Below are 22,977 nucleotides of genomic sequence, written 5' to 3'. Positions count from 1 at the left end.
CTGGAAATGGAAAGAGTGGAATACTGAAAGAGGAATTAAATGGAGGGGAACTCTACCCCAGATAGCAAGATAAAGAAGAAAAAACAAAAGAACTTATGGGTTTAAAGAGATAAATTTCATTAGCAACATCATTGATAACACTACTGACAATTAAAGATAAGCTGATTAAGGAAACAGAAGAAGGACATCAAAATTACATGAGAGATTTTATAAGCAAGGAGTTGCTAAGAGGAGTCCATACAAAGTTGATTAAGGAGATCAAATGGCAGAAGATATGAGATTGTTTTGCTACTGGAAAGATACAGGTTGATAGATGGAAGAATATAATTTAAAACTAGTGAAATGGCCATAATAATGTATACAATGTGTAGTGTTATGATAAGTAATAATTGGATATGAATATTGAATGGTACCCATGAAAGGAAGATTAGAAATCATTTCGATTATATATAAAGGTTAATAAAAAAGAACTAAGTTAGATTCAGTTAAGTCTTGATTATTAGGGGGGAAATGATATGATACAGGATACAGTCAAATAAAGGAGGGATAATGATAACAACGTATATATAGGCATGGGTACAACATAAGGAAACTGGATGTAAATTGTAAACAGTGATTTGGAAAGGAGGATTAGAAAATTTTGTTATTAAATATTATGGATGTTTAGCTAGAATAGGATATAAAGATTCAGTGTTATTGGAGGATTTTAGAAATAGTAAATGTAATGCCAGTATGTGGTTATGTATGAAATCTTGGTATATTTTATGATGAAGGACGTTTAAATAATTATAGTCAAATAAAAATGGAGGTATGATGATGGTAACATGTATAAATATCTAAGTTAAAATATTTGAGTTAATATGAATAATGCTTGATGACTGTGGAAGAGATGCATGAAAGCCTTTTGTAACCAACTGATACACTTTCTATAGTATGTAAAGAAGGAAGATTTTATGTGTTGTGTTTGTTTTGAAAATTAAAAATTAAAAAAAATATTTTTTTTAAAAAAGAAACTATCTAGAATGTGAACAACATGAGGGCACTTTATACCAAGTTGGTGGAGATGTGTAAAAGTTTTTAAAAACTCAATTCAAACATAAGTATAAGTATAATCTTTATTGTCATTGTACTTAAATACAACGAAATTAGTTCATTTCATTCATTTATTGAATTTATAGACTGCCCCCTCTCCCCGAGGGGACTCGGGGCGGTGTACAGACAAAAGCTAAAACCGTATATACAATAACAATATTAAATACCCCTTATTAAAAACAAATTAAATATAGGGTCTGTACAGTGATAATTAAAATTAAAACAGGTTAAAAGGACAACCCCTTAAAATTTAAAATGCCGGTCAGGAGGATTGAAAATTGAAACTACGATTGGGCCAGGCCAGCTAATTGGAACAGGTGGGTCTTGAGTTTCTTGCGGAAGGAGCGGAGATCGGTAGTAGTTCTGATGTCGGGGGGGAGGTCATTCCAGAGGGTCGGGCCCATCACAGAGAAGGCCCTACTCCTGGGCGCCGCCCTCTGGCATTGCCTAGTGGACGGCACCCGGAGGAGTCCCTCCCTGTGAGAGCGACTTGGTCGCAGGGATGCATGGGGTAGGTAGCTAGATCCTGTGCCATGGAGCGCTTTAAAGGTGATAACCAACACCTTGAAACGCACCCGAAAAGCCACAGGTAGCCAGTGCAGCTCGCGCAGGAGAGGTGTTATATGGGAGTACCTAGTACATCCCATGATTACCCGCGCGGCCGCATTCTGGACCCGCTGCAGCCTTCGGGTGCATCTCAAGGGGAGCCCCATGTAGAGAGCAAGAGAGCATTGCAATAGTCCAGGCGGGACGTCACAAGCGCATGGGTGACTGTGCGAAGGGCGTCCCGGTCCAATAGAGGGCGCAATTGGCGCACCAGGCGAACCTGGTGGAACACCCCCCTTGCCACGGCTGTCACATGGTCGTCCATCGACAGCCGAGCATCCAGGAGGACGCCCAAATTGTGCGCTCGTTCCACGGGGGCCAGTTGTTTGCCCCCGATGGCCAGTGATGGAACCCACTGGTTGAATCGGGGCGCCGGTATCCACAGCCACTCCGTCTTGGAGGGGTTGAGTTTGAGTCTGTTGCTTCCCATCCAGACCCGCACGGCCTCCAGGCACCGGGACATCACTTCGACGGCCTCGTTGGGGTGGTTCGGGGTGGAGATGTACAACTGAGTATCATCAGCGTACAGATGGTACTCAACCCCAAAACCATGAATGATCTCACCCAGCGGCTTCATGTACGTGTTGAACAGGAGAGGCGAGAGGACCGACCCCTGTGGCACCCCACAAGTGAGTGGCCTCAGGGTCGACCTCTGCTCCCCTGCCAGCACGCATTGCGTCTGGCCAGATAGGTAGGAGGAGAACCACCGCAAGACGGTGCCCCTCACGCCCAGCCCCTCCAGACGACGCAATAGGATACCATGGTCGATGGTATCAAAAGCTGCTGAGAGATCTAATAGGACCAGGATGGAGGAGCAACCCCCGTCCTTGGCCCTCCAGAGATCATCCACCAACGCGACCAAGGCTGTCTCCATGCTGTGACCGGGCCGGAAACCGGACTGGCGCGGGTCTAGATAATCAATTTCCTCCAAGTGGCATGGGAACTGTTGCGCCACCACACTCTCTACAACCTTTGCCAAAAAGCAAAGGTTGGAAACAGGACAATAGTTGGTTAACATTGCTGGATCCAGGGAAGGCTTCTTGAGTAGGGGCCTCACCACTGCCTCTTTCAAGGCGGCCGGCAGGAACCCCTCTCTCAAAGAAGCGTTGACTAACTCCTGGAGCCAGCCTCGTGTAACCTCCCAGGATGCCAGTATAAGCCGGGAGGGACACGGGTCCAGTAAACATGTGGTGGCTCGCAGTCGCCCACGCAATCTGTCCATATCATCGGCAGCAACAGAGTCAAACTCCTCCCAGAATGGTCCATCAAGACTCGCCTCCGACGTCCCCCCTGGACTACGGGGGGGGGGGATCCACTCGCTACGGATTTGAGCGATTTTGTCCTGCAGATATTCCCCAAATTCCTCTGCTCTACCCTGCAAGGGGGCTTCCCGCGGCCTCTGCGAGAGGAGGGAGCGGGTCACCCGAAACAGGGCAGCAGGGCGGTTATCTGCGGACGCAATAAGAGTGGCGCAATATTGACGCTTGGCCACTCTTAATGCCACAAGGTAGGTCCGTAAATAGGCTCTTACCTGTGTTCGGTCAGATTCGGAGCGTGAAGATCTCCATTTGCTCTCTAGGCGTCTCTTGCAGCGCTTCATCACCCTTAGCTCCTCGGTAAACCAAGGGGCCGGGGTGGCTCGCTGCCGCAGAGGCCGCAAAGGCGCAATCCAGAGGCCGCAAAGGCGCAACCCGGTCCAAGGCCCTGGCAGCCGCATTGTTCCACGCGGCCACCAGGTCCTCCATCCGGGAACGGGTCAGGTCTACAGGAAATGGCCCAAGCTCCGTCTGGAACCTTTCAGGTTCCATCAGGCGCCTGGGGCGGAACCATCTAGGACCTTCTGGTTCCACCTCCCCGCGATGGGGGGTAGCGCCTGGGAAGTCGAGCCGGAGAAGTGAGTGATCTGACCATGACAGGGGTGTAATAACTAAATCCCCTATTCCCAAATCCCTCTTCCACTGGCCAGAGACAAAAATAAGGTCCAGCGTGTGGCCTCCTTCGTGTGTGGGGCCCTGAATTATTTGGGTCAGGTCCATGGCTGTCATGGAAGCCATGAACTCCCGAGCCGCCTCGGATGACTCGCCTATCGACGGCAGGTTGAAATCCCCCATAACCAATAGCTTGGGGGTCTCAACTGCCATCTCTGCAATCATCTCGAGGAGCTCAGGCAGGGCTGCTGATGCATAGCGGGGAGCCAAGTATACAATCAGCAAGCCCAACTGTCCCTGGGCCCCACTTCATGCCTAGAGACTCACACCCGGATATCTGTGGCACAGTGAACTCTCTCGGCTCCAGATCCTCCCATATAATCACTGCTACCCCACCACCCCTACCCATGGCCCGCGGCTGATGGAATGCACGGTATCCTGGTGGGCACATTTCCACGAGGGGTAAACCCCCCTCATGGCCCAACCAGGTCTCCGTTATCCCCGCAAGGTCCGGCACCTCCTCCAAGATCAAATCATTAATGAGGGGGGCCTTATTGACAATGGACCTCGCGTTGCACAACATCAGCACAACATCAGCCTCAGGCTCTGGCTCTGCAGCTCCTGGCCACCTAGGGTGCGGGGGTTGGTACAGATGACCGGGCGTGTCCAACGGCCACAGTCTCCCAACCGACTGAAGAGTCTTCGTTTATCCTCGCACCCACCCCTCCCTACGATCGTTGAAATAAAAAGACCCTCCGATGGAACAGTATTCTCCCTCCCCTTCCCAGCTCCGCTCACTTCCCTCCTGACCACACCTGTTCGCCTGGCACTAACCCCTCCCTTGGCCGGGCCAACCCTCCCCCCCACCCTGGAACCCACTAAAACATTTAAAAAACATTTAACTAAAAAACCCCTGAATCTCCGCTTCCTCCACCTCTCGAGATTAATAAATCCGTCATCAAGGTGGGCCCTCGAGAGGGCGGAGGGCCACACCTGCGAGAGGGGGGACTCCCGCAGTAAAATTAGGTCTGACCTCAGATACATGGTAATGTTAAAATTCAGCAGGGCCTAAGATCTGTGCTGAAGATGTTGTAGCATGTATGCCATTAGTCCAGTGTAGTTTAAAAAGCCAGGGCTCCAATGCGGGAGGAGGTTGTCAAGAGTCCATAGACCACAGTCCTAGATGGGGGGGGATGGTAGGCTGGTCAGATAGTCAATAAATGGGGGCTGGTGGGTGGTCAGTGGTGGGTGGCGAGGGGCAGATAGTTTATTGTTGGTAATGAGCAGGGGGGCAGATGGTCAATAAAACGGTAGGGTCACAGAAGATAAGGAGGTGATCCACCGGGCGCACACAGATGGTAAACAGGGGAAGGTGATTGGTAAATAATCAACAGGGGGTAGGTGGTCACAATCAAGGAGGCAGCTAGCAGGAGGCAGATGGCTCCTCTGCCAAACCTGGCGTTGAAGCCTCCTGCCAGTCGCCAACATGCCCCCTGGTCCCTGCCTGGCCTCCAGCGTCACAAGCCTCCCTCTTCCTACCAGGCCTCTGGCGCTTCGTTCCTGCCATGGCCTACATCCGCCGTTCGTGGCTCCCAGCCGCCGCTCCGGGCCCCAACGCCGCTCCCACCGGCCTCCAGACGTCCTGCTCGGCCTTCGCCGGCCTCCAGCTCCCCGGCCAGCCTCCAGCCTTCCCGCTCGGCCTTCGCTAGATTCCAGCGCAGTTCATGGTTCGCAGCAGGCAGGGGGATTCGCCGTTCGGCGTCTCCAGCCGCCGCCGCCGCTTGGGTCACCGCCGCTCCAGGCCTGGTGTCTCCACTCGCCGCCGCCTCAAGCCCCGGTCCCAAGCCGCAAGCCTCCTACTCCGCCGACACCAGCACACCCCGAACACACCAGCCGCCATTTCCCAGCCTTCTTACACCTCTCCTCCAGTCTCGTACGGCGTCTCCCCATCGGCTGATCAACCGGCCCACTCTCCTCGCTCTCCCTGGCTGTCAGACCACCCTGGGGGACCAGCTTGGGTCCTGGAAGAAACCAGGGTGGTCGTTTACTGGACCCCCGGTCCTCATTATGGAAAAGAGGACCGGCAGCATCCCTGCCCCATCAAAAGAGCCCCGCAAACATACGGAGCTCAGAGGCAGACCGCCATTCCTCCAGGAAGCTCCTCCTCCTCCTCTTCCCCCTTCCTTCTCCCTTCCTTTCTTCTTTGTATACATTGATTCAGAATATTTTAAGATATTAAAGTTTTTAAGACGTTAAAGATTCATGTTCATTGTTTTAAATGTAAAAATAATAAAAATATATTTAAAAAAAGATTAATGTTCAATTGAAGTCAGAATGTTTCCTTTCAGGATTAATGTATAAAGAGTGAAAAAAAACACTAAAGATTATTTCAGTATATGATTACTGTACAAGATATGTACAAAGATGGAACAACCCACTATAGAGGAATGGTTGGTGAAACTTGCAGAACTTGCTGAGATGGATAAACTGACTTCTTTGATTACAGAAAGACAATATCGACATATATTGGTCCTATCCTCATTGACTTTAAAAAACATGAACTTGTGATTTATGGTTTTGATGATTAGATATGGTAGATCATAGAATGAAGAGAGTCATGGTATAATTTTAGAAAGATATTAAAATATAATTGCACATAACTGATGTGACAAATATCAGAAGTTACTTCTGTATACCTCTACATCTCTTTGTATGTGTCTTTCTTTTCTTTTCTTTTCTTATGCAATTTAGCCTTTTCTGTTATTTCTCCATTTTTTACTTTTTGTTCTAATTTAGTTTGCATTAATTCTTATTCCGCTTAACAATTGGGAATAAATTATGCTGAAAATTACTATTATACGGAAATACAAATGCAATTCATGTTTTCCAGCATAAAATTGTTAAGTGCAGATAAAGCAATTTCATTGCTCTAGTGCAGGGGTCCTCAAACTTTTAAAACAGGGGCCAATTCATGGTCCCTCAGAGTGTTGGGGGGCTGGATTGGGTAGGTGGGCATGGCTAGGTGGTCATGTGACTGGGTGGGTGTGACTAATTTAGCACTCCATTTTGCCAATTTAGCAGTTCATTACACATACACCCAAATTAAACTTTGTTTTGCTCCTGGGGGTGTTTTATTTGCTTTCTAACTCCTTTCCACTATTTTAGCCTCTCTGGAGAAATTAAGATTTCAAGTACAACTAAAATTTAGCTCTCAGGTACATTCAAAGATTTTTATCTGTTATATCAAAGGAAACAAAAGCGTGCTAGAAGAGCAAATGGTGGGTGGGGAAGAAAAATCAGGACATGGAATGTTTGATGGGTACAGAGATGAGACTGGATCCTCGGGCATCTTCTGCAGGATCCTCTTCAAACATGGCAGTGCCCTGGGATGCCTCACTGAATTCCATTCCCTTCTCTTCCCATTCCCATTCCCATTCCCATTCCATGCTATTGCTATTGTAATTGCTATTGCTATTGCTATTCCATCCCGTCCCGTCCCATCCCATCCCAACCCTATTCCCATTCCCATTCCCATTCCATTCTCTCCTATTTCCATTCCATTCTATTCTATTCACATTGCGGCAGTCTCAATCCGCTTTTGGAATCTCACTGGCCATGCTGGAGCTTCCTTCATACTTGCCAAATGCATGTAACAGGCTCGGGCAAGGGCTGCATGCATCTGGCAGACAGGATCAGACTGGACAAGCATCACTTGGAACGGATCTGGCAAGAAAGCCCCAAGACGGGGGCTCAGTGGTGCTGATCTGCTGGCCAGCCAGCCCTTCCCGCCTCCCTCTTCAGGGGCAGAGACTGCCGTCCTCCTTCACGGGCAGGCAGCCTCGCCAGCCACCTCTCCACAACTTCTGAGCAGAAGGACAATCAGCCAATGACGGTGGTGGTGGTGGGGAGAAGGTGGTGGGGCGGCTGTTGCAGTGCCTGCTTGCATCTCACCAGCTCCGCTTCACCAACAGGCGCCCACCTCCGTGTGTCCCATTTTAGGCCACAGGGCCTCTGCACATCTTCTTTCTGGCCTGCCCAGCCCCCAATAGCACTCTGCTGGCCAAAAACATGATGTGTGGAGGCACTCCATGGCCTCTGCAGATCCTGTTTTTGGCTTTGGGGCGCACCCCTTTTTTGGCCTGCCTGGCCCCTAGAAGCACTCTGCTGGCCAAAATGTTGGTCTTATATTCCAGTTTCAGCCAAGGATCTTGGGGCTTGCCAAGGTAAGGCAAGGTCTCGGCCAAAGGGTGGGGGCCAGTGGTGGGCAGGGTGATGTGTGTGGGACAGCCTCATGGTCCCACGCAGGCCGGATTAATGGCTTTGGCGGACTATATCCAGCACACCCCTGCTCTAGTGAGAAGGGGAATTATAAACCAAAATTATTTTTCCTAGCCTTTTTAAGTCTTTATTTTTTGTCTTTTTAATCCATTCACTTTTGAATAGTTTGGGGATCAGAATGAGTCTACAGCAGGGGTGTCAAACTCAAGGCCCATGGGTCGAGTCTGGGTACTTAATCTGATACTTAAATCTGGGCCGTGGGGCAAGTCTGGAAATAGTAGGTGCCTCTGCTGGCCAAAATTGGCCACGAGGAGAGGGGTTTCGGTCTGGTTTCAGCCCTCACAGCCTCCTACAGCAGTTTGGCGGCCAAAAATGGGCCACAGGGCGGGGCATTTTCGGCCTGGTTTTCGCCTGTTTTCGCCCCCCATGGCCTCCTACAGTAGCCTGGCATCTGAAAACAGGCTGCAGGGAGACATTTATATGTTTTTTTCTCAACCCCATGCACACTATCTACCTTCCAGTTGCCTGCTTTACACATGATTCCTGGTTTTATCCAGTTTAAAAATATGGAAGAGGCCTAATCTAAAGAGTTTGCTCACTTATCTGTGGCTGTAATGTAATTTGCTTAGTTTTGACTTACAACTGAATTGTATGTCAAAATTGCATTTTAAACTGAGAGGGCATAACAACACTGCTTTTGTGGTAGTTGATCTTCTGAACCTTAAAAACAATTCTGACTAGATAAATGTTATTTAATTTTCAATTAAATTAAATTCAGTGTCAATTTGAGCAATGTTCAGAAATCACGAAAACTATTGGCCGCTGTGAAAAAGAGATCACTTGGTACAGCATACACTAAGGACTGTATCAAATGTACAGCAATCTACATAATGTTGCTACTAAGTGTATACTTGAAGACGAATTACTGTGCAACCTATGCCCAACTGCTGATAAATGTACATTTCTAAGGGCATTTGCTATATTTGGTCTCTAACCAGAGGGAAAGAGAAAGAGACAAAGAAAGAGAAAAAAACTCTTAGATATAAGGTAGTGGGTAAAACATTCCAAATAATTTAAGAAGTACCGATAGCTTAGAGAGGACAGGATACATTGCTTCCGATCTCTAAAAATTATTACTATATACTATATATATCATGTTCCAAGAACAAAGAGGCATAAGAAATCATACTAATGGTAGCAATAACTTTCTGATCCTGCTTGAATGATTAGCTTTTTAAAAAACTCTTGATACAATAATATGAATTGTTAGGATATGTTTTTCTGAGTGAAAACAAAATATGTGTGGATAAAACTTGTTTATCTGATGCCAATTTGCAAACCTTAGAATCTGTATTTTACTGGATTGTTTTTGTAAGTGTCTAAAAAGAATTTAATTTATAATGCAGTATATTCAGAGTATAAAACAGGAGATGCATAGCAACAAATAAACAATTTTCTAATTTCTAAATAATATATTTGCCTTAATACTTACTTCAGTCGGTCTTCTTCTTTTTTGCGGAGGGTAAAATCTCGTTGGACCACTTGAATAACATGTTCAGTTTCATCATCTGTCAGGTCAGATAAGTCTAGCTTTCTTCTCATATTTAGTTACCTTCAGTGAGCTCTGTTAACAAAGTATCTAAACCCCTGAAATAAAGAGAAGGATGGAAAACAGAAAATAATGCAATTAGTGTATATTTAAAAACTTTGATAATTATTTAATTTCATGTTATTCAGGACAATAACTAAATATAATTCATACATTAGTGAATTTTGCTTAGAATAATTTTAACTTCTGACCTACATCAACTAAGATGTTAGTTATATGATTAGTTGTAATAATATATTTTGCAGAGATTTAAATACATATTGCTTAAAGAGGTGAAAGAAAACTGTAAACTAAAATTTAAAATCTGCATAGCAGGAACAAATAGTTACAGGTAGTCCTCAACTTATAACAATTCATTTAGTGACCTTTCAAAATTACAGCAGCACTGAAATATGTAATCTATGACCGTTTTTCACACAACCATGGCATTATTGCCATGGTCATGTGATCAAAATTCAGATGCTTGGCAATTCATTCATATTTATGATGGCTGTAGTATTCCAAAGTTATGTGATTATCTTTTGTGACCTTCTGAAAAGCAAAATCAAGGGAGAAACCATATTCACTTATCAACCAGGTTACTAACTTAACAATTGCATTGATTCATTTAAAAAATATGGCAAGAAAGGTGCCAAAATGGGGCAAAAAACCTGTCTCACTTTTGGGCTCAATTGTGGTTGTAAATCGAGGTCTACCTATACTCATTTCATTCTCTTGCAGCACAATGGTGTTTTTTTTTTCCACAAATTTTCTCTTCATTATAGAATGTATCCATGAACACCAATAGAAGTCAGATGATATGATGAAAATTCCTTAATTTCACAACACATGAATAGAATTAATCATAGTTTAACTGGGAAAGTTCAAAAATACTAGAGAAATCATGGAAGCTTGGCATTCAGACAATTCAGCTCTCAACAAGCACAGAGATAAACAATATTTACATACCTTTCCAAAGAGATAATAAAAAAGCCAAAAAGTAAACCAAAAGATCAATACACTTCTTAGCCAGCAATTAACACTCAGAGAAACAAAGATTAACATCAAGATTAATGTTAATCAAATAATAAAAAACTATGCACTCAGACGAACAAGCTAACAATAAAGAACAGCCTAATCAAGGAACCACCAAGACCACTCCCATCAACACTACAAGATCAATCCACGTATGTAAAAAGATACCAAACACCACTCACAATAGCACTGATTATGTTATCTAGTTGGGTAATGAAATACATGGAAGGAAACAACTAAGCTCAGAGAGCATCAAGGACCCTACAGTCTTTCTTAATTTCAATGCAAAATGTAGCTTAAATTGGGTTGAGGGGAATAGGATGCAAAGAGAAGTTTGAGAAGGAAAAATTGACACCATCAGCTTTTTAAAAACAAACACACACACACACACACACACCTTATTCTGCTTAACAATAAATTACAGTATTTCAAGCTAATTGAATGCTCTTCCAACCATTCTCCTCCAACCAGCATTCTCTGAAAACAAACAAGAATTCTTTGAAAGAATCAGGAATTAGAGTCCAATATTCAGATCTCAATGTGGTGTGATGTTATTATTATTTGGGTAGCACATTCAGTTACGTAATTTTCTTCCCACCCATATGATGTTAAATTCATACATACATACATACATTTACAGCTACATTCAGTTTTGAACTGAAGTAACAGCTGAGAGATATTTTCAAAACACTAATGCATTACCCAAATATTTTGTCTATAATATATTTTCAAATGATAATGTAACCTGCACTTTTAAATTTTCATTCAGGATTCCAGACAGCTTCACAACTATATGTCACTCTGATTGATTTCTCAAGGTTGTTTCCCTACACCGAAACATAGCATTTCTTCATCATTGTACACATGTTAAGTCTTCAAAATATGTTTGGATTGCAATACAGATTTGATTACACAATAATTCCTTCCTGGAAAAGTATATACAGAATGTTACAATTGCAAAATTATCTTCGGATTCCAGGGATCTAGAAAAAGTATTACATGTGCAACCAACGAAGCTATCAACTATAGTGAAATAGAAACAAAAAGAAACTTCTGTGGCGGAGGATGATACAAACTGTCAGTTCTTCAAAATAGATCAGGAAACAGAAGCCACAATACTGCTTTTCTGTGTTTTTGCGTTTTTTCAACTGTTACCTAGCTTATCCAAGATTATTCTCTTGGCTTTCCATACTGACTATCTGCTCATACCACTAGCAATATTATTAGCAGACTCAACAACTTCTCACTGTCTTGCGAAGCTCATCCTTTATTCTGATAGATTCCATCATCTGACATTCACATTGCTAATCTCTCCAATGTCTACTAAAAAGACTAATGAATCCCAATAACTAATAACCTGAAAGATTTTAACTTCCAGGGAGATCTATTTCACTTTAAAGAAATTACAAATTCCAATTAAATCAAGAAAGTAAAACTGAAATTTGTTAAAAGATTCAAGATTATATTCTGCAGGTTAAGTACCGTGTTTCCCCAAAAATATGACCTACTCAGAAAGTGAGTCGATTGATTTTTACACGTGCACCCATAATAATTTATCCCCAAAATAAGTCCTAAATAAGACCCCGCCCCCTCCAGGTATGTAAGGAAGGGTTGAGATGCGGATATGTGGAGCAGCCCAACTTACCTTCAGATAGTTGCAGTCAGGCCTCACACACCTTAGCCCATATCTTCTGCAGCCAGCAAGGCTTTTCTGAAGACCTCTGGAGCCGGGTTCATTCTGCTCCTGTTACAGATGCCTGATATGCGCTCCCTTTAGGAGCCCCCTTGCCTAACATGAAATAGCTGATCAGCAGGAGTGATTATGCCACCAGCTCTAAAAAGCATAGCTGCAAGAAGCAAGACAGCTCCTAAAGCGAGCACAGATCAATTTTTTCACATTAGGCAAGGCGGCTCCTAAAATGAGCATGGAACAGCTGTTTCGCATTAGGCAAGGAGGCGTGAGGCAGGAGGGGAAACTCTCCTGCACCCTCTCCTGCAATTGTTTCCATACAGGGGAAAAATGGGTGGGGGCGGGAAATAAGACCTCCCAAAAAATAAGACCTGGTGCCTTTTTGCCTTTTTTGGTGGTCCAAGAAATATAAGACCCAATCTTATTTTTGGGGAAACACAGGTATAAACTATGATTTCTCTCAAAAACTAGCTTATCTTTCCTGAAGACTTTGTGAAGGAAATAGTTCAATATAGACAATTATATACAAGATACTAAGCAGCTTGGCTGAAAATATTTTTCAAATAAAATTCCAAAAAGGCTTGGTGATAAATTTGCATAAACAGACAGCTTTTGAAAGGGAAATCTTAAAGTCATTGATTTATTAAAGCAATTGCAGAATTATACCCCCAATTCGACAGAGAAAATATAAAACAATTAGTCCTTAATTTAAACAATACAGTCAAAAAATGAACAGAGGTAGAGAAACTATAATAAGTCATTTAGAAGCAATTGTATCCATTTGGAAAAATAAGAATAACATTAAAGCTGTTTGAAAGAATATATATACATTTCAGCCAAAGATTATAGGCAAGCAGCTAGGCTCTTCTATAGGACACTGTCCTATCTCCCGTAGAATTCTATGTTGGGAATATATAAGACATATAGGAAATTAAACTATCATTTAGATTTGATGATAGTCAGTTGACCTTAATGGCACCATGTAGGAACTCCATATAGGAAAGTATCTTTTTAGTATTTAAAAAATGAGAATTGAAGCTTTCTATGAAGAGTAATTTTACTCTCAGAACATGAAAGGGAGGAATAAAACAAAACACTCTTTTAACCTTATGTTTGATGTCATCACTCAGTAACTATCTATAGGAAGTAAATTTCTTGAAGATTAAAATCATCTTCATTCATCAGAGCAGAGATATTCCTCTTTCCACAATTTGATAAATATTCATCAAACTCATTTAAGAAACTTTCCAGATCCTCAAACATAAAGTGAATAAAATAGCAGCACTCATAACCTTCTTCCTAGGGCTCAAAGTAAGTGACTGGTTCAAGATCAACCTGGCTTTGTTTCTAAAGCAGAACTAGAATTTGTGATCTCAGTATTTCTAACCTAGTGCCACAATCTAAAAGTATTTTAGTCACCTTACACTCTTACATCTAAATTGGAACAATTAACACTGATCAGGGCTTTAATAAGCTATAATATATCTTAGCTCAATAGGTACATTCTACTATTTCTAAAATTTATCCCTAGGAGTAGAATTAAAAGCTGCCTTCAAATCTATGAATCTTCCTAGAGTTTAATTCAGAGAGCTTTCAGAGCAGCCTCGCTGATCTTACAGAAAACACAATTGCTTTAAAAAGGAATGGCTCACACGACGTCCTTTGTAAAGTATATTTTCTAATGCTTTGCACAACCATGCTATGCTTGACTTTATATCTTAGTACAGTTACTAAAATATACATATTACATGTTATGATTATTTCATGATTTTTAGTTATTTCCAAAGCAATTCTTTATTTCATATATCTTACTGTTTTCCAGTCCCATTTTCAATACTTTGGTAGGCCTACAAGTCTCATATGATAAAGAAACTGCTGGCTTTTCACAAGGCTGCAATTATGTAAATTTAGAATGGATAAACACACATGCCACTATTTTAATAACTATTATCTTGGCAGTTTTATTTACATATTTCCCTGTCTTTAAAGATTTTCATCCCCTTCTCCATTCTAGTACTAAATGTTAAGATGTTTAAGGTACCACAATACTTTTTAATAAATATTAAAATATTATCAAATCTAAATTAAATATTATAAATAAATGATATTTTAATATTAAAGTTAATAGCTTTCATCCACTTCTTCACCAGTAAAATACACTATGTAATGTTGTATTTGCTTAAAACAAGTAAATATCTCAGAATTATGATTCCATTAGGAAGACTTAATTTATATTTCAATTTTATTTAATGTTATTCACTATTGTTTAAAATTTGCAGAACAATCTTTTTAGATTTTCTAATCTTTACTTCTTTTGACAATATCCATGTATTTGAGACTATATAAAACTATAACCTGATTTTGTTGGGAAACCATTAATTAACTATCATTTGAATAGAATATATTGTGATGTCTTGGAGAAATTTTTTGGGTTCCAAAATAAGCATCAGGCTTTTTTTGGGGGGGGGGGGTATTTTTCTTCCATGTATAGCAGATACAGTGAGTACACAGAAATGGGGTGGGATGACTTTGGTACAGTGTGGCATAGCCTGCACATGGGGTAAGATACAGAACTTCAAAGTAAGACGGCGACTGGACCAAACTTGGAGCATGGGGTCGGACCATTTATGACAGAGTTTGGGCGGGGGGGCGCACATGCCTTTCCTGTGCTAGTCTTAACAGGTTCCCCTCTGCCATTTTGGAAGCAGGCAGGAGTGAGACAAAAGGCCCCCGTTGCCGCTGCCACATCCACCGCTGGAGGGGCTTTCTTGAGTCCCTGCCCCTCCCGCCCTGCAGATCACCTGCCCGGCAGTGGCTGCCACTGCCTGCTCCCCATTTGCTACCTGCATTGAATGGTTTCAAGCATACAATGAAGCAGCTCTGGTAGGTTCTCTGCATCATCTCTGGGATGGTGGTTTTGGCTCCCTGGCCCCCTTCGTAGCTCTTCCCACACAGCCACAGGAGTGTTGGTGGCTGAAGTGATAGCAGAATGGAGTGCACCACACGTGCATCAATCCAGAGCCCGTTTCTCAGCTGCAGAGGTCTTTCCTGTATGGGGCTTTCCTGTGCAGGGCTATCAGTGCCAACCCTGCAAGATGAGTCAGTGGAAGACCGCCCCCTGAAAATAAGACCTGGTGCCTTTTTTGGTGTGTGTGTGTGTGTGTGTGTGTGTGTGTGTGTGTGCACTTTTTTGTTTTTGTGGCACGTTGGGCTATAATTCCTTTTTCCGTGAAGACTGATGCAAAGAATGAGTTAAACAGCTCGGCTTTCTCCCTACTACCTGTTTCCTCCTTGTCATCTTCTTTCTTTAGTGGACCTACTGTTTCCTAGACTTTTTCTTATTAATATATTGAAAAAAAAACTTTTTAAAAAATTATATTTGACTTTTGCTGCAAGCCTTGGTTCATTCTGAATCTTTACTTTCCTGACTGCATCTTGCAGCATTTTTATATTAATTCTTGCTTTCCCCTCCTGCCATATATATTTCTCCACTATTTTATTCATACTTTCAAATAATTTTTTCTCTAGTTTTATTGGTATTGTTTGGAATAGGTATAGCAATCTTGGTAATATATTCATCTTTACTACTGCTATTCTTTCCATCAATGATAATTGTAGGTTTTTCCATTGTTCCAGATCTATTTCTATTAGTTTTCTCACCATATAACAGTTATCCTCCTTTAGTGTTACACATGTTGATGTCAATTGAATACCCAAATATTTCACTTTTTTCACCACCTGTATGTCCAGTTTCACCATCAACTCTCTTTTCTGTTTTTCTGTGATATTTTTCACCAGAATTTTTCTTTTATCTTTATTAATCTTCAACTCTGCTACTACTCCATATTCTTCTATTCTTTTAACTAGTTTTGGCCCTGCTTCTATTGGATCCTTCATAATAAACACCAAATCATCCACAAACGCTTGTAATTTATATTCTTCTTTCTTGACCGTCATACCTTTTACCTCTTTATTTTGTTGTATTTTCCTATTCAAAATCTCTAGCATCAGTATAAATAATAATGGGGATAGTGGACATCCTTGTCTAGTTCCCTTTGTAATCACTATATTTCCTGTCATATCACCATTTACTATTACCTTTGCCGTTTGGTTATTATATATCATTTTAATCATATTTATAAATCACTCACCAAATCCTATCATTAAAAGTTGCATTATCATAAATTGCCAGTTCACATTATCAGAGGCCTTTTGAGTGTCCAGAAACAACAACACCATTTGCTTTTCTGGGTGGGCTTCATAGTACTCTACTGTATTCAATACAATTCGCATATTGTCTCTGATCTGTCTCTTGGGGAGAAATCCATTTGGTCTGTGTGTTCATTTAAAAGTCTCTTCATTCTTTCTGCCATTATTGATGCAAAAATTTTATAACCCACATTTAATAGTGAAATAGGTCTATAGTTCTTTACTTGTTGTGGATCTGACACTTCTTTTAGTATAAGCGTTATATATGCCTTTTGCCTATATATGCCTTTATATATATTCCCCTTCTTTTGCCTTTTGATGCCTTCTATTACCTCCATCATTGTAATTCTTTCTTCTAGTCCCTTCTTAAATTTTGGGGGGATTTTGGTTATTCTAGTTTTCTCTAAAAATTATCTTATTGGAACCCTCTCATGTTGATACAACTTATTATAGAAGTCCTCAATTATTTTCCTTTTTTTCATTTAAATATTGTATATTCCTTCCTTCATCCACCAATTGACTTATCAGCCTTTTTTCTCTTTCCTTTTTCATCTTGTAAGCCAGCCAAAGTCCTGGTTTATTTGCATTTTCAAAAAAGTTTTGTTTTGCCGATTTTATTTTATTTGCCAAGTCCTTATTTTCTATCAGGTTCAATTTATGTTTTTGCAGTTCCATCATATTTTTTACTTTTTTATTTTGTGGGTTTTTCTGCAGCTCCCTCTCTAAACTTTTGTACTCTGATTCCAACTTCTTTTGAGTTTGTCTGTTCTGTCTATTCTTTTTCCCTAAGTATGTCATTGCAAGGCCTCTGATATATGCTTTACAAGGGTCCCATACATTCTGTAATGATGTGTCTTCCTTTCTATTTTCCTGGAAGAAATATGTCAATTCTTTTTCTATATGTTGCTGGAAACTTTTTTCTTTCAATATTCTTGAATTTAAAGTCCATCTCCCCCTTTTCCTGTGTCCCTTCCAAGTCATTGTTATTGGATTATGATCTGCCCATGTACTTATATCTTTGTCTATCTTAATTGTTTTGAGTGTTAGCTCTGTTGACATCCACATCATATCAATTCTTGACCACAACAAATGTCTGTTTGAGTAGAATGTATATTGTCTTTCTTTTGGGTGTCTTATTCCCCAAACATCTTGCAAATTTAATTCTTCCACCATCGTGAAAAATGTTTTGGGTAGGATTTTTCTTGGCTTCGTGTTCATTTTTGTAGATTTATAATCTATTCCATTATTTACAATTGTATTAAAGTCTCCTAATATACATATATCTTCATAGTGATATTCTATTATCTTTTTGTGTAGTTTCCCAAAAGATTCTTCTTGTTTGTCATTTGAGGCATATATTTCCTTTAATAATATCTTTCTCATGTTCATCGTTATTTCCACCATCAGTATTCTCCCCTCCCCATCTTCAAAAAAATTGATTGTAGCATCTTTCTAATATATTGCTATTCCCTTTTTGCTTTGATCAACCAGAGTCATATATAAATTACCTAGTTTTGCCCGTTCTGAAAATTTTCTGTGTAGCTTTCTAATATGTACTTCCTGTAAGCATATAATGTCCAATTTAAATTTCTCTAATTTGTTAAATGTTCTTCTTCTTATTGCCAAATTTAATCCGTTTATATTAATGGAGATTACTTTTATTTCTTCCTCCATGTCATTGGTTTATAGGTTTAGTTGATCTAGTCATTCTTAACTCCCTCTGCTCCTTTGTCTCTTTAGGCCTTGCTCCTTCTCTTACTGCTTTCTCTTCCTGTTATTTCTCCATCTCCCTTTGATCTTTTTTGTAGGCTTCCTGGCATTTAGCCTCTTCCTCCTCTCTTACCAGCATTCCCTCCTGTGCTGCTATATGTTGTTCATAAAATAATTCTGCTTTCTCTGGTGTATCTAGTCTGTACCTTTGTTCTTGCCAGTTTACCAAAATCCCTTCTGGAACAAGCCATCTAAAACTCACCACCTTTTTGATCAGACTCTTAGTCAAAAAATGGTATTCCTTTGTATATACTCTAAATGTCTCATCCATTCTGCCTAGAATATATTCCTTACTCATTTCTGTAGCCGCTGAGTTTCTGCATTCTTCTCTGCTAAATTCTCTCCTTTCTCCTCTTCTATGTTGTGGAGTCTTAGATAGAATTTGGATCTTTCCATCTCCCAAAATACACTGGCTCCATCTTGCTTTTTATCAATTGCTGTCAGCCTATAATCCATCTCCTCCACTTTTTCTCTGTGTTATTTCTGCCTTTTCTTCCACCTTCTGCAGTCTCTGCTCATTTCCCCCCATCATTTCCTTGACTTCTTTCAATTCGTCTTCCACGTGGTCCACTTTCTCTTCTACTCTATTTATATGCTCTTTGAGATCTACATGTATATCTTGCAACATACTTTTTAGCTCCAAAATAGCTTTGTCGTTGTGTTACTGTGTCTGTTGCTCTCTGTGTCACTGAACCGGGCGGTATGGCTGTTGCAGATGCATACATGAAGTAAAAAAAGGAAAAAAGATAGGAAACAAGGAGAAAAAAATAAAACATAAAATAATATTGGTGAAAAGGCACTCACTCCCCCACCAATTGGGAAAGAAAAAAACCCCACAAAATTAATTCCACAATGGTAATCCATACCTCATTGCAAGAGGCAAAAAAAGATGGAAAAAAGGAAAAAAATAAAAATTGGGTAGGTAAAAAATGACACAAAGTAGCCAAATGAACAGAAGGGGGGGGGAGGAACCGTTAGTATACATTGTCTGAGTTATTCAAATTTCTTCTCCCAGTAGGGAAAAAAAGGGGGAGGAGCACACTATCAGGAAGACATTCTCAGCAGCCCATTAAAATGTAGCAAGAGAGGGCAAGGCAGTGTTTACACAGCTGGTCTTATTTCTTTCTTCTTTCATCAAGAGGACTTTCATCAATTCGTTATCGTCAACAATGGTTCAAGGTCAACCCTTCTTGGGCAGCTTTTACCGGACACCATTTACTATTAGATAGCAATGCAGACAATTAATTCAACATTTTAAGTTCCTGGCTTCAAAAGCAAATCTCAGAGATTCTCAAAAGTTATCAAGAAAATCAAAGGCATAGAGTGAAAGTCAAACACCGAAAGATCCCAATTTCCTTTCTAACATTCTTAAGCAGTTCTCAAGATCTATCACTTTCTTTCTTCTAGCTAATCGCTCTGTCCATTCGCTGCTGGCCCAAGGGTTATAATGCCCGCTCCCCACTTTCTTCTGCCATTCTCTCTTTTAGAAGCTTTAACCAGAGGTTAAAAAGTTAATTTACAGGAATGCTGCACTTTCAAGCACTCTTGTTATCTCACCCAAACAATCACCACCCTGATTCCCATGCTTTGCCTGGCCTTTCAGCTGCGGTACTCACATTAGCTGTCTTCCCTGCTTTGGGTCTGGAGGCAAATGCAGGCGTTTTAGGGGAATTGCGGGTTCCCCAACCACACTCACTTGCGCCCCCCCTTCACTGTCCCCCCAGGACAGCTATGGTTAGGGTTAAAGTTAACCCCACCCCTGATACAGCAGGAATCTGATGGTTCTCAGAGAGCCCTCGGAGAACATGTCCTGTTGCTGAGATTCAGGCCACACCCCTCCTTCTTCCAGATAAATAATTGATGGGTATTTAGTTATAGGAAGATGATATCTCTTTCAATAATAGAAATTAAAACTATTTTATTTTAACAAGAACAGAAGTAAAAAATATACAGAGAAAATTGTGATAAGAAAATGAAGATAAAAACCAAGAAAAGATATTACAAAAGTTTTTATTTTTATTGCTGCTAAATGTAATATTCAATATTTTTCCCACTTTATCTTCATGTCCCTCATTTATGTCCCCTTTTACTTCATCTTCTCCCATTTTCTTGTTCTGTATGTTCCCTTCAATTTCCTAGCTTTTCTTTACCAATTAATGCTTCACACACACTTTTCAACATCACAAATAATTCATACATCCAAAACTCCTTTATGCAAGTTTAACTATTTTAACAGATTTCTAAATTTAGGGGTTATACCACATTTAATTGCAAATTTAGCATCTTAGAGATTCTGTTGCTCAATTTTGAAATTAGTCCAGTCCATGCTTTCTCTTCCACAGCTGTAGATAGCTGCAGACAAAACAATGTTGCAAAGGCTGCTACTCCCAGCAACTCCCACAGTCTCAAAATCGCTTCCTGAATTCAAGGTCACAGTGTGGCTGCAACTCTCACTATTTTCCCCTCTTCTTTTAAAGCACTTTACATCCACAAAAAATAAAATTAAAATAAGAAGAAGTTGTTGTTGTTTTCTTCACTAGCTAGCATAGTATTTTCTGCTCACAGGTAAATGGCTCTTTCCAAACCGAAATACAATTCCACAGCTAGCTGTCAATAGCTATCAAAAATGCTTTTAATCCACAAACATAGAATCAGATAAGGAAAAAGAGACTTCCCCCTGGGCTTTTCCTTTTAGTTGTTAATGTTCCTTCACTTCCAAATTGCAAAAGACAAAATCTTCTGAGGCTTTGGTGCTTAACCCCCTCTGCTTCCTTTTTTCAATGACATTCCCAGAAAGCCAGTTAGCTGCTAATTCCGCTTCGGGATCCTTTTTAAAATTAAGATCAGTGGGGGTTTTTTTCTGTGAGTTGGTCAATCACTCACCCGGTTTCAACACTCTGTTTCCAACACCACTCCTGCACAATAATTTAGTCCAGATGCCCCAGCTTTGTAATGGTCTTTCAGTTTAGGCCGCCGCCCCCACTGCTGGTTTGAAGAGTTTTCTCCAACCTCCCGAGAAATTGCTGGTTCCTCTGGGTCATCAGAGCTGTCCCTTCTTCTCCCCTGTCCCTCCAGGACAGGTTTTCAGTCCAAAGACATCCCGACAGCGGTTTGCCTGGATGGATTTCAGAAGGCTCAGCAGAGCCTATTTTTTTCCAGCTGGTCTTGCTGCAATGTTTCTGTCTTCTCCTTTCTTTTAATTGTTTTCTGCAATTCATTGTATTTTTCTTTGCTTTTATTTTTATAAGAGCATCTTTCATCCATGAGATGAAGAATTTTATCCATCATCCACTGTTGTTTCTTGTGGCACCCCCTCTTCATTTCTAGTTCTTCTTTTATCTGATCTCAATGCTTAATGATGTAGTCACTGTCAATTCTTGGTTTAGGAGGATTCAGGTTTTTCATTCTTTTAAAGTTACAGCTGGCCTTCAGCAAGTAGTAGATGGTACATCTGCACCTGGATATGTCTTTACTGATTTTACTGAGTTTCTAAATCTTTTGTTTATTGTAAAATAGTCAATTTGGTTCCTTACTATATTATTTTGTGTATCTGCCAGTGATCTCCAAGTATAGAGGCATCTTTTTGGTAACTTGAAAAAAGTATTCATCACATATTGCCTATGTTCCCTGCAGAAGTGTACAAATCTGTCACCTCTACCATTTCTGCCAAAGTTTCCAACTACACTAGCATCACTTCCTTCTCCCACTTTTGCATCGAAGTCCCCCATGAGTATTGTGATATCATTACTTTTTAAGGTTTTCAGTACACTGCTTATAGCTTCATAGAACTTCTCTAAATCATCATCACTATCAGCTGGGGAAGCATAAACTTCCATGACATTCATATTTACTGGAGTAGTATTTATTGGGATCATCATCACTCTATCGGATACAGGAATAAAGAACTTGATGCATTTATTTACAAGATTGTTTACTATTATAGCTACTCCATTTCGTTGATGTTTACTATTTTCACCAGAGTAATAGATAGTATAATCTCCTATTCTGCACATTCCATTTTCAGGCCAGTGCATTTCACTCACTCCCAGTATAGAGGTATTGTATTTGAACATTTCTTGGATAGTGTTGTGTATTTTCCCAGATTCATATAAGCTTTTCAGGTTCAATGTTCCAATTTATAGTTTTGGAACATAAATAAAAGTTTATCACGCTTTTAGTGGACCAGGAGATTCTTAGCACCCCTGCTTCATTTAAGGGGTACCCGTACTCGAGGCATTATTAGGTTTTGCCACCATTAACATGATTTTCATGGGAAATATATAGTTCCCTTCGCTTTCTACACCACTGTGCACACGCTGTTCAAGTGGCTGCCACCACACTGTGTGTTGTTCTTCTGAAGCCATTCTGACCAATGAGGTCTCTGCCTTCAGTCGATACTGATGAGCCAGCTGCCACTCACCAGGCCTGTTGGTCCACGGGAGGTATTTGATTCCCTCCAACTCACAACTATAGCATAAAAGCTATACTGGGTAAGGGTGCCCAATCCGCCACCTGGGGACGGGCTCTGTGGGGATGCCAGGTCTCCCTAAGAGAAAAATTAGAGAAGTGAAATACTTAAAGAACAGAAAACAGTATAAAACATTACATGGACTTGGTGGAAGCAAGGAATTTGTAAATATAGGAAGATGTTTAGAGATATAATAAATAGTGGTGTGGGAAGTACACCCCAAAAGGACAATGCCAGGAACCACTAAAGCAGTGGTTCCAAAAGACTTAACACAGCCCTTCCCCCTTTAAGAAATTCAAACGCAAAAGCACCA

General features: G+C 40.9%; 1 protein-coding gene across 5 annotated transcripts in view; it reads right to left on the bottom strand.

The window, feature by feature from the left end:
• The window catches only part of MYRIP (myosin VIIA and Rab interacting protein), a 154,853-nt gene that overhangs the window by 116,879 nt on the left and 14,997 nt on the right, over positions 1-22,977 (bottom strand). For all 5 annotated transcript variants that reach the window (XM_081969804.1, XM_081969805.1, XM_081969803.1 and 2 more), the window contains exon 2: positions 9,397-9,551. In XM_081969804.1, the coding sequence (XP_081825930.1) occupies positions 9,397-9,506 (110 nt within the window). In that variant the 5' untranslated portion in view covers positions 9,507-9,551. The remainder of the gene's footprint in view (positions 1-9,396; positions 9,552-22,977) is intronic.

The sequence above is a fragment of the Natrix helvetica genome (assembly GCF_964273705.1).
Source record: "Natrix helvetica genome assembly, chromosome: Z".
NCBI lineage: Eukaryota > Metazoa > Chordata > Lepidosauria > Squamata > Natricidae > Natrix > Natrix helvetica.
The sequence above is the reverse complement of the archived record's forward strand: the minus strand, read 5'-3'. Positions and strand labels throughout refer to the sequence as shown.